Genomic DNA, 12,104 nt, shown 5'->3' with positions numbered 1-12,104 from the left:
AACGGGCGCCATTGGCCTGCATCTCAAATCACACCCTATGCCCTAGGGAACGGGCGCCATTGGTCTGCATCTCAAATCACACCCTATGCCCTAGGGAACGGGCGCCATTGGTCTGCATCTCAAATCACACCCTATGCCCTAGGGAACGGGCGCCATCTCAAATCACACCCTATGCCCTAGGGAACGGGGCGCCATTGGCCTGCATCTCAAATCACACCCTATGCCCTAGGGAACGGGCGCCATTGGTCTGCATCTCAAATCACACCCCATGCCCTAGGGAACGGGCGCCATCTCAAATCACACCCTATGCCCTAGGGAACGGGGCGCCATTGGCCTGCATCTCAAATCACCCCTATGCCCTAGGGAACGGGGCGCCATTGGCCTGCATCTCAAATCACACCCTATGCCCTAGGGAACGGGCGCCATTGGTCTGCATCTCAAATCACACCCTATGCCCTAGGGAACGGGGCGCCATCTCAAATCACACCCTATGCCCTAGGGAACGGGGCACCATCTCAAATCACACCCTATGCCCTAGGGAACGGGGCGCCATCTCAAATCACACCCTATGCCCTAGGGAACGGGGCACCATCTCAAATCACACCCTATGCCTTAGGGAACGGGGAGCCATTGGTCTGCATCTCAAATCACACCCTATGCCCTAGGGAACGGGCGCCATCTCAAATCACACCCTATGCCCTAGGGAACGGGGCACCATCTCAAATCACACCCTATGCCCTAGGGAACGGGCGCCATCTCAAATCACACCCTATGCCCTAGGGAACGGGGCACCATCTCAAATCACACCCTATGCCCTAGGGAACGGGCGCCATCTCAAATCACACCCTATGCCCTAGGGAACGGGGCACCATCTCAAATCACACCCTATGCCTTAGGGAACGGGGAGCCATTGGTCTGCATCTCAAATCACACCCTATGCCCTAGGGAACGGGCGCCATTGGTCTGCATCTCAAATCACACCCTATGCCTTAGGGAACGGGGAGCCATTGGTCTGCATCTCAAATCACACCCTATGCCCTAGGGAACGGGGAGCCATTGGTCTGCATCTCAAATCACACCCTATGCCCTAGGGAACGGGGAGCCATTGGTCTGCATCTCAAATCACACCCTATGCCTTAGGGAACGGGGAGCCATTGGTCTGCATCTCAAATCACACCCTATGCCCTAGGGAACGGGGAGCCATTGGTCTGCATCTCAAATCACACCCTATGCCCTAGGGAACGGGGCACCATTGGAGACGCTGGCAATATGCTGTTCTTGTACATGACTAGAGAGAATTTAAGAGACCAAAATGATGTCATATTTTTTTGCTTTTTATTTGTCCTCGACATTGTTAAAAATCCCTCATGTTTGCGCTGTTCAAGCACTTGTATATAATCTATGTCTAAGGTTTAAATTGTATTTGACAAGTTAAAAGACATATTTGTCCCTTGTTTTCTTCTATCTCATCCACCAGCTGCCAGTTGAACCTGGGGACACGGTTCATCTTATACTGCCTACTGTGTGATGTATTCGTGTCACTCTAAACTGAATGTAGATTTTATACTATTGAATTCAACAGTTTCAAAACCTCTTCTCTTCTCAGAGTTGAAAAGTAGATAGGGAGTTGTTGTGTTTGTGAATAAAACAGTTTACCCTTCAATTGTAATTTAATCCCAAAAATCAATTCATTTGTCATCTTATGAAAAGTTTAAAGTATCTCTTTGCCAAAAAAATACTCACCACAAACATCAATCACTTTCCTGAACTCGAACCTTCACCCACTTTAATCAGCATCATGACCTGCATTGATAGAGGCTATGGTAAGATCAGACATCCACAACAGTAGGCGGCGTAGTAACAGAAGACACCGGAAACACGGTTCTTCTTCTCCGCCCCTGACCTTCCTGCTCGTATGACGACACATCAACACAATAACATTTGACGTTGGTGTTGTGGACTTTGCTTCAGAATAACACTATTGGAAATGAGAGAATAAAACGAGCTAAAGATGAATACGGCTCTGAGACACTGGAAGGAGGCCGCGACGGTCATACTAGCTGCTGGTACGAGACATAAACTCCCTGTCGATAGTTTGACAAGGTGTGTCGATAAAGGCACCTCTGCACCTGTGATCAGTGAGCACTCCAACTTGCCTGACAGGTCAGTCTTCGACTATGAAGTGTTGTTGTTGAAACGAAGCGGTACGAGTGGTTTCATGCCGAATGCTTATGTCTTTCCCGGCGGTCTGCTGGATCCGTCAGATTTCTCAAGTGAATGGTTTGATCTTTTTCAATCTTTTCGGCGCTCACCGAATTTTGGACTGGGATTTGTGAAACAGGCGCCGGAGACGAGACCTCCCATCTTCGCCACTGACAGGAAGAAACTGGGTTCTCTCGTTCCAGGTGACGTCGCATTTAGAATCTGTGCAGTGCGGGAAACGTTCGAGGAGTCCGGTGTACTTCTAGTCGTGTCAAAAGAGGAAGAGAGTACTTTATTTAACAGCATCGAGAACAACCGATACAGTCAACCCGAATTAACCAGAATAACTGATCTCTGTGACAAGAGTGAATTGGCTAAATGGAGAGTACTGGTAAACGAGAAGCCTTCTAACTTCATCAGAATGTGTAGGGAGCTGGAGTGTCTACCTAACATCTGGGCTCTGCATGAATGGGGTAACTGGCTGACCCCTACTGGTGTGTACGGGAAACAGAGGAGGTACGACACGGCCTTCTACATGTGCTGCTTGCAAGAAACACCACCTCACACCCTACAAGACGAGAAGGAAATTGTGCACTTTAAGGTGATACCATTGCTTAGTAGGGTGGAAGTGTATTGTATTGTTGTGTTCAAAGGTTTAAGTGACTCATTATTCATTCATGATGTCTTTATCAGTTCATAATATTGTTGTAAACTGTTCATTTGATCTTAGTCCAACCTAAACCCCTCTCTCTCTCCTCCCTTCTCTCTCTCTCCTCCTCTCTCCCTCTCTTCTCCCCTCCCCTCTCCCTCTCCCTCTCTCCTCCCCTCTCCCTCTCTCTCCTCCCCTCTCTCTCTCCTCCCCTCTCCCTCTCTCTCTCCTTCCCTCTCTCTCTCCTCCCCTCTCCCTCTCTCTCTCCCTCTCTCTCTCCCTCCCTCTCCCTCTCTCTCTCCTCCCCTCTCCCTCTCTCTCTCCTCCTCTCTCTCTCCTCCCCTCTCCCTCTCTCTCTCCTCCTCTCTCTCTCCTCCCCTCTCCCTCTCTCTCTCCTCCCCTCTCCCTCTCTCTCTCCTCCTCTCTCTCTCCTCCCCTCTCCCTCTCTCTCTCCTCCTCTCTCTCTCCTCCCCCTCTCCCTCTCTCCTCCCCTCTCTCTCTCCTCCCTCTCTCTCTCCTCCCCTCTCTCTCCTCCATTCTCCCTCTCTCTCCTTCCCTTTCTCTCTCCTCCCCTCTCTCTCCCCCCTCTCCTCCCCTTCCCTCTCTCTCTCTCTCCCCTTCCCTCTCTCTCTCTCCTCCCCTCTCCCTCTCTCTCTCCCCCCCTCTCCCTCTCTCTCTCCTCCCCTCTCCCTCTCTCTCTCTCCCCTCCCCTCTCCCTCTCTCTCTTCTCCCCTCTTCCCTCTCCCTCTCTCCCCTCACCCTCCCGTCTCCCCTCTCTCAGTGGTCCACCCCCAGAGATCCTCCACAGTTACCAGGCCAGAGAGATGTGGATTGCCCCTCCACAGTTCTATGATCTCAGCCGTATGTGCCGGTTCCCCTCCCTTCAGAACCTCCACAGCTTCTCCAGACAGAGAGCTTCAGAGGGCTGTGAACAGTGGCTCCCTGTCCGCATGGTGTCAGACAGCTACTACATATCACTCCTCCCAGGTTAGAGTTTATATGAAGGGCCTGATTACTCCATATCACTCCTCCCAGGTTAGAGTTTACATGAAGGGTCTGATTACTACATATCACTCCTCCAGGTTAGAGTTTATATGAAGGGTCTGATTACTACATATCACTCCTCCCAGGTTAGAGTTTATATTTACATGAAGGGTCTGATTACTACATATCACTCCTCCCAGGTTAGAGTTTATATTTACATGAAGGGTCTGATTACTACATATCACTCCTCCAGGTTAGAGTTTATATTTACATGAAGGGTCTGGTTACTACATATCACTCCTCCCAGGTTAGAGTTTATATTTACATGAAGGGTCTGATTACTACATATCACTCCTCCCAGGTTAGAGTTTATATGAAGGGTCTGATTACTACATATCACTCCTCCCAGGTTAGAGTTTATATTTACATGAAGGGTCTGGTTACTACATATCACTCCTCCCAGGTTAGAGTTTATATTTACATGAAGGGTCTGATTACTACATATCACTCCTCCCAGGTTAGAGTTTATATGAAGGACCTGGTTACTACATATCACTCCTCCCAGGTTAGAGTTTATATTTATATGAAGGGTCTGATTACTACATATCACTCCTCCCAGGTTAGAGTAAACATTTACTTAATTCAGAGCATTGTCAGATTGTCCATTCGTGAATTCAGGGCCTTCCGCTCTCAGAGAGTTCAGAGCGCACACTGGACGCTCTGGCCGAGGAGTAGGGTTGAACCAAGCGTCCTGACCTAACAGCAGTCAAGCCCCCAAGCTAACTGGCTATCTTTGGCTTGCTAGCATCTCCCAGACACAAATGAGAGAACAGCTCACTCTGACCATTCTACTGGCCCTGGCAGAGCTGGTCAGGCAGTTTTCATGTTATCCAGAGCGTTGGTGACTGCAACTGTGCTGCTGGCAACAAATTCATTACGATTGTCTTTCTAACGTGCCCTTTATCAGTCATCTAGTGCCCTTTATCAGTCATCTAGTGTCCTTTATCAGTCATCTAGTGTCCTTTATCAGTCATCTAGTGTCCTTTATCAGTCATCTAGTGCCCTTTATCAGTCATCTAGTGCCCTTTATCAGTCATCTAGTGCACTTTATCAGTCATCTAGTGTCCTTTATCAGTCATCTAGTGCCCTTTATCAGTCATCTAGTGTCCTTTATCAGTCATCTAGTGTCCTTTATCAGTCATCTAGTGTCCTTTATCAGTCATCTAGTGTCCTTTATCAGTCATCTAGTGTCCTTTATCAGTCATCTAGTGCCCTTTATCAGTCATCTACTGCCCTTTATCAGTCATCTAGTGCCCTTTATCCACGTCATCTAGTGCCCTTTATCAGTCATCTAGTGCCCTTTATCAGTCATCTAGTGCCCTTTATCAGTCATCTAGTGCCCTTTATCAGTCATCTAGTGCCCTTTATCAGTCATCTAGTGCCCTTTATCAGTCATCTAGTGCCCTTTATCCATGTCATCTAGTGCCCTTTATCCACGTCATCTAGTGCCCTTTATCAGTCATCTAGTGCCCTTTATCAGTCATCTAGTGCCCTTTATCCACGTCATCTAGTGCCCTTTATCAGTCATCAAGTGTCCTTTATCAGTCATCTAGTGCCCTTTATCCACGTCATCTAGTGCCCTTTATCAGTCATCTAGTGTCCTTTATCAGTCATCTAGTGCCCTTTATCCATGTCATCTAGTGCCCTTTATCCACGTCATCTAGTGCCCTTTATCCACGTCATCTAGTGCCCTTTATCCACGTCATCTAGTGCCCTTTATCCACGTCATCTAGTGCCCTTTATCCACGTCATCTAGTGCCCTTTATCAGTCATCTAGTGCCCTTTATCAGTTATCTAGTGCCCTTTATCCACGTCATCTAGTGCCCTTTATCCACGTCATCTAGTGCCCTTTATCCACGTCATCTAGTGCCCTTTATCCACGTCATCTAGTGCCCTTTATCCACGTCATCTAGTGCCCTTTATCCACGTCATCTAGTGCCCTTTATCAGTCATCTAGTGCCCTTTATCAGTCATCTAGTGCCCTTTATCAGTCATCAAGTGTCCTTTATCAGTCATCTAGTGCCCTTTATCCACGTCATCTAGTGCCCTTTATCCACGCATCTAGTGCCCTTTATCAGTCATCTAGTGCCCTTTATCCATGTCATCTAGTGCCCTTTATCCACGTCATCTAGTGCCCTTTATCCACGTCATCTAGTGCCCTTTATCCACGTCATCTAGTGCCCTTTATCAGTCATCTAGTGTCCTTTATCAGTCATCTAGTGCCCTTTATCCACGTCATCTAGTGCCCTTTATCCACGTCATCTAGTGCCCTTTATCAGTCATCTAGTGCCCTTTATCAGTCATCAAGTGTCCTTTATCAGTCATCTAGTGCCCTTTATCCACGTCATCTAGTGCCCTTTATCAGTCATCAAGTGTCCTTTCAGTCATCTAGTGCCCTTTATCCACGTCATCTAGTGCCCTTTATCAGTCATCTAGTGTCCTTTATCAGTCATCTAGTGCCCTTTATCCATGTCATCTAGTGCCCTTTATCCACGTCATCTAGTGCCCTTTATCCACGTCATCTAGTGCCCTTTATCAGTCATCTAGTGCCCTTTATCCACGTCATCTAGTGCCCTTTATCCACGTCATCTAGTGCCCTTTATCAGTCATCTAGTGCCCTTTATCAGTCATCTAGTGCCCTTTATCAGTCATCAAGTGTCCTTTATCAGTCATCTAGTGCCCTTTATCAGTCATCTAGTGCCCTTTATCCACGTCATCTAGTGCCCTTTATCAGTCATCTAGTGCCCTTTATCCATGTCATCTAGTGCCCTTTATCCACGTCATCTAGTGCCCTTTATCCACGTCATCTAGTGCCCTTTATCCACGTCATCTAGTGCCCTTTATCAGTCATCTAGTGTCCTTTATCAGTCATCTAGTGCCCTTTATCCACGTCATCTAGTGCCCTTTATCCACGTCATCTAGTGCCCTTTATCAGTCATCTAGTGCCCTTTATCAGTTATCTAGTGCCCTTTATCCACGTCATCTAGTGCCCTTTATCCACGTCATCTAGTGCCCTTTATCCACGTCATCTAGTGCCCTTTATCCACGTCATCTAGTGCCCTTTATCCACGTCATCTAGTGCCCTTTATCCACGCGTCATCTAGTGCCCTTTATCAGTCATCTAGTGCCCTTTATCCACGTCATCTAGTGCTCTTTATCAGTCATCTAGTGCCATTTATCAGTCATCTAGTGCCCTTTATCAGTCATCTAGTGTCCTTTATCAGTCATCTAGTGTCCTTTATCAGTCATCTAGTGCCCTTTATCCACGTCATCTAGTGCCCTTTATCCACGTCATCTAGTGCCCTTTATCAGTCATCTAGTGCCCTTTATCAGTTATCTAGTGCCCTTTATCCACGTCATCTAGTGCCCTTTATCCACGTCATCTAGTGCCCTTTATCCACGTCATCTAGTGCCCTTTATCCACGTCATCTAGTGCCCTTTATCCACGTCATCTAGTGCCCTTTATCCACGTCATCTAGTGCCCTTTATCCACGTCATCTAGTGCTCTTTATCAACGTCATCTAGTGCTCTTTATCAGTCATCTAGTGCCCTTTATCAGTCATCTAGTGCCCTTTATCAGTCATCTAGTGCCCTTTATCAGTCATCTAGTGTCCTTTATCAGTCATCTAGTGTCCTTTATCAGTCATCTAGTGCCCTTTATCAGTCATCTAGTGCCCTTTATCCACGTCATCTAGTGCCCTTTATCCACGTCATCTTCATGGGCATGTGGGCTCTACTTCTTCAGAGAAAAGGAGATCTTTAGGTTTTCATGGAGAGAGATGTGGGCTCTACTTCTTCAGAGAAAAGGAGATCTTTAGGTCTTCATGGAGAGAGATGTGGGCTCTACTTCTTCAGAGAAAAGGAGATCTTTATGTCTTCATGGAGAGAGATGTGGGCTCTACTTCAGAGAAAAGGAGATCTTTAGGTTTTCATGGAGAGAGATGTGGGCTCTACTTCTTCAGAGAAAAGGAGATCTTTAGGTCTTCATGGAGAGAGATGTGGGCTCTACTTCTTCAGAGAAAAGGAGATCTTTAGGTCTTCATGGAGAGAGATGTGGGCTCTACTTCTTCAGAGAAAAGGAGATCTTTAGGTTTTCATGGAGAGAGATGTGGGCTCTACTTCTTCAGAGAAAAGGAGATCTTTAGGTCTTCATGGAGAGAGATGTGGGCTCTACTTCAGAGAAAAGGAGATCTTTAGGTCTTCATGGAGAGAGATGTGGGCTCTACTTCTTCAGAGAAAAGGAGATCTTTAGGTCTTCATGGAGAGAGAGGTGGGCTCTACTTCTTCAGAGAAAAGGAGATCTTTAGGTCTTCATGGAGAGAGATGTGGGCTCTACTTCTTCAGAGAAAGGGAGATCTTTAGGTCTTCATGGAGAGAGATGTGGGCTCTACTTCTTCAGAGAAAAGGAGATCTTTAGGTCTTCATGGAGAGAGATGTGGGCTCTACTTCTTCAGAGAAAGGGAGATCTTTAGGTCTTCATGGAGAGAGATGTGGGCTCTACTTCTTCAGAGAAAAGGAGATCTTTAGGTCTTCATGGAGAGAGAGGTGGGCTCTACTTCTTCAGAGAAAAGGAGATCTTTAGGTCTTCATGGAGAGAGATGTGGGCTCTACTTCTTCAGAGAAAAGGAGATCTTTAGGTCTTAATTGTTTTTTTTTTGTTATATTATTCTCCCGGTGAATTTAGGGGTTTTTCTTCTCATGTTGAAGTCAAAACTGTCAATCTGATTTGATATGGTTACTGGCAGATGATCGTTTTACTGTTTAACGTGTGTGTGTGTGTGTGTGTGTGTGTGTGTGTGTGTGTGTGTGTGTGTGTGTGTGTGTGTGTGTGTGTGTGTGTGTGTGTGTGTGTGTGTGTGTGTGTGTGTGTGTGTGTGTGTGTGTCCTTCTCTTACCAGGTGACGAGATGTACCCAGAGGAGGGGTCATGTCAGATGGATGTGACCCTGAAGACAGACCAGAGCCTTAATGAGCTTCATCAGGGCTGTTCGGCACTGCACCGTATCGTAGCCTTGGACCCCTACACCGCTGCTGCTGTCATCACCATCACACCCAAATACAACCAGCTGCTGCCCTTCACACGGTCCAGCCTGAGAACCGGCACCAGCAGTCAGCTCTGAGAGACGGGTTGACACTCAAATGGCACCCTATTCCCAATTACCTTTCAGCAGAGATACACAAACTACTGGTCTAAAGTAGTGCACTATAAAGTGAATAGGGTCCTATAGGGCTCTGGTCTAAAGTAGTGCACTATGTAGGGAATAGGGTGCCATAGGGCTCTGGTCTAAAGTTTGTGATGTGACCCATGTTTTGTGCTGTACAGGCCTGCTGCTAAGGTCTTGCTGCTGGTTTTGGACGGTTTAGGCCGTCATTGTAAATAAGAATTTGTTCTTAACTGACTTACCTAGTTAAACAAAGGTTAACTAAAAAATGTATTAAATTCTAGAAATGGATCTAGTTTTCAAATACCTCTCAATGTATTATTTCTGTCCATGATTGTACAGATTTATTTAATCAGTGTGTTTTGTATGAAACATTCATTAGAACTATCACACCATTAACCACTGAGTCTACAAAACATTAAGAACACCTGCCCTTTCCATGCCAGACTGACCAGGTGAGTCCAGGTGAGTCATTTAATGTCACCTGTTAAATCCACTTTAATCAGTGTAGAGGAAGGGGAGGAGACGGGTTAAAGAAGGATTTTCAAGCCTTGACAATTGAGACGTGTGTGTGTGTGTGTGTGTGTGTGTGTGTGTGTGTGTGTGTGTGTGTGTGTGTGTGTGTGTGTGTGTGCCATTCAGAGGGTTAATGGGCAAGACAAAATATTTAATGCCTTTGAACAGGGTAGTATGCCGGGCGCACCGGTTTGAGTGTGTCAAGAACTGCAAAGCTGCTGGGTTTTTCATGCTCAACAGTTTCCTGTGTGTATCAAGAATTGCCCACCACCCAAAGGACATCCAGCCGACTTGACAACTGTGGGAAGCACTGGAGCACTGGAGGTGTTCCAGGTAAGTCATGACAACAAGAGACACATCTCAATAGGTGTTCCAGGTAAGTAATGACAACAAGAGACACAAGCTGCACGACCACCAGGTAAGTCATGACAACAGGAGACACAAGCTGCACGACCACCAGGTAAGTTATGACAACAGGAGACACAAGCTGCACGACCACCAGGTAAGTCATGACAACAGGAGACACAAGCTGCACGACCACCAGGTAAGTCATGACAACAGGAGACACAAGCTGCACGACCACCAGGTAAGTCATGACAACAGGAGACACAAGCTGCACGACCACCAGGTAAGTCATGACAACAGGAGACACAAGCTGCACGACCACCAGGTAAGTCATGACAACAGGAGACACAAGCTGCACGACCACCAGGTAAGTCATGACAACAGGAGACACAAGCTGCACGACCACCAGGTAAGTCATGACAACAAGAGACACATCTCAATAGGTGTTCCAGGTAAGTCATGACAACAAGAGACACATCTCAATAGGTGTTCCGGGTAAGTAATGACAACAAGAGATAAATCTCAATAGGTGTTCCAGGTAAGTCATGACAACAAGAGAAACATCTCAATAGGTGTTCCAGGTAAGTCATGACAACAAGAGACACATCTCAATAGGTGTTCCGGGTAAGTAATGACAACAAGAGGCACATCTCAATAGGTGTTCCAGGTAAGTCATGACAACAAGAGAAACATCTCAATAGGTGTTCCAGGTAAGTAATGACAACAAGAGACACAAGCTGCACGACCACCAGGTAAGTCATGACAACAGGAGACACAAGCTGCACGACCACCAGGTAAGTCATGACAACAGGAGACACAAGCTGCACAACCACCAGGTAAGTCATGACAACAGGAGACACAAGCTGCACGACCACCAGGTAAGTCATGACAACAGGAGACACAAGCTGCACGACCACCAGCTAAGTCATGACAACAAGAGACACATCTCAATAGGTGTTCCAGGTAAGTCATGACATGAAACATCTCAATAGGTGTTCCAGGTAAGTCATGACAACAAGAGACACCTCTCAATAGGTGTTCCAGGTAAGTCATGACAACAAGAGACACATCTCAATAGGTGTTCCAGGTAAGTCATGACAACAAGAGACACCTCTCAATAGGTGTTCCAGGTAAGTCATGACAACAAGAGACACATCTCAATAGGTGTTCCAGGTAAGTCATGACAACAAGAGACACCTCTCAATAGGTGTTCCAGGTAAGTCATGACAACAGGAGACACAAGCTGCACGACCACCAGGTAAGTCATGACAACAGGAGACACAAGCTGCACGACCACCAGCTAAGTCATGACAACAAGAGACACATCTCAATAGGTGTTCCAGGTAAGTCATGACAACAAGAGACACCTCTCAATAGGTGTTCCAGGTAAGTCATGACAACAAGAGACACCTCTCAATAGGTGTTCCAGGTAAGTCATGACAACAAGAGACACCTCTCAATAGGTGTTCCAGGTAAGTCATGACAACAAGAGACACCTCTCAATAGGTGTTCCAGGTAAGTCATGACAACAAGAGAAACATCTCAATAGGTGGTCCAGGTAAGTCATGACAACAAGAGACACATCTCAAGCATCAGACTGGGCTGTTTAACATACAGACACCTCAGCATCAGGGTGGGTTAGATTTCAGAGTGGGCTGTTTAACAGACACCTCAGCATCAGAGTGGGTTGGATGTCAGAGTGGGTTAGATGTCAGAGTGGGCTGTTTAACAGACACCTCAGCATCAGAGTGGGTTGGATGTCAGAGTGGGTTAGATGTCAGAGTGAGCTGTTTAACAGACACCTCAGCATCAGAGTGGGTTAGATGTCAGAGTGGGCTGTTTAACAGACAAACACCTCAGCATCAGAGTGGGTTAGATGTGAGAGTGGGCTGTTTAACAGACACCTCAGCATCAGAGTGGGTTAGATTTCAGAGTGGGCTGTTTAACAGACACCTCAGCATCAGAGTGGGTTGGATGTCAGAGTGGGTTAGATGTCAGAGTGGGCTGTTTAACAGACACCTCAGCATCAGAGTGGGTTGGATGTCAGAGTGGGTTAGATGTCAGAGTGAGCTGTTTAACAGACACCTCAGCATCAGAGTGGGTTAGATGTCAGAGTGGGCTGTTTAACAGACAAACACCTCAGCATCAGAGTGGGTTAGATGTGAGAGTGGGCTGTTTAACAGACAC

The 12,104-nt window shown here is 46.8% G+C and overlaps 1 protein-coding gene across 1 annotated transcript; it reads left to right on the top strand.

The window, feature by feature from the left end:
* Positions 1 to 1,886: 1,886 nt before the first annotated feature.
* LOC121844742 (nucleoside diphosphate-linked moiety X motif 19-like) lies at positions 1,887 to 9,362 on the top strand. Its single transcript, XM_042315186.1, is given in 4 exon segments — positions 1,887 to 2,803; positions 3,633 to 3,643; positions 3,645 to 3,838; positions 8,794 to 9,362. Coding segments are annotated over 4 exon segments (1,218 nt in total). The 5' UTR covers positions 1,887 to 2,011; the 3' UTR covers positions 9,015 to 9,362.
* Positions 9,363 to 12,104: the final 2,742 nt, after the last annotated feature.

Source organism: Oncorhynchus tshawytscha, unplaced genomic scaffold, assembly GCF_018296145.1.
Source record: "Oncorhynchus tshawytscha isolate Ot180627B unplaced genomic scaffold, Otsh_v2.0 Un_scaffold_3790_pilon_pilon, whole genome shotgun sequence".
Taxonomy (NCBI): Eukaryota; Metazoa; Chordata; class Actinopteri; order Salmoniformes; family Salmonidae; genus Oncorhynchus; species Oncorhynchus tshawytscha.
The sequence above is the reverse complement of the archived record's forward strand: the minus strand, read 5'-3'. Positions and strand labels throughout refer to the sequence as shown.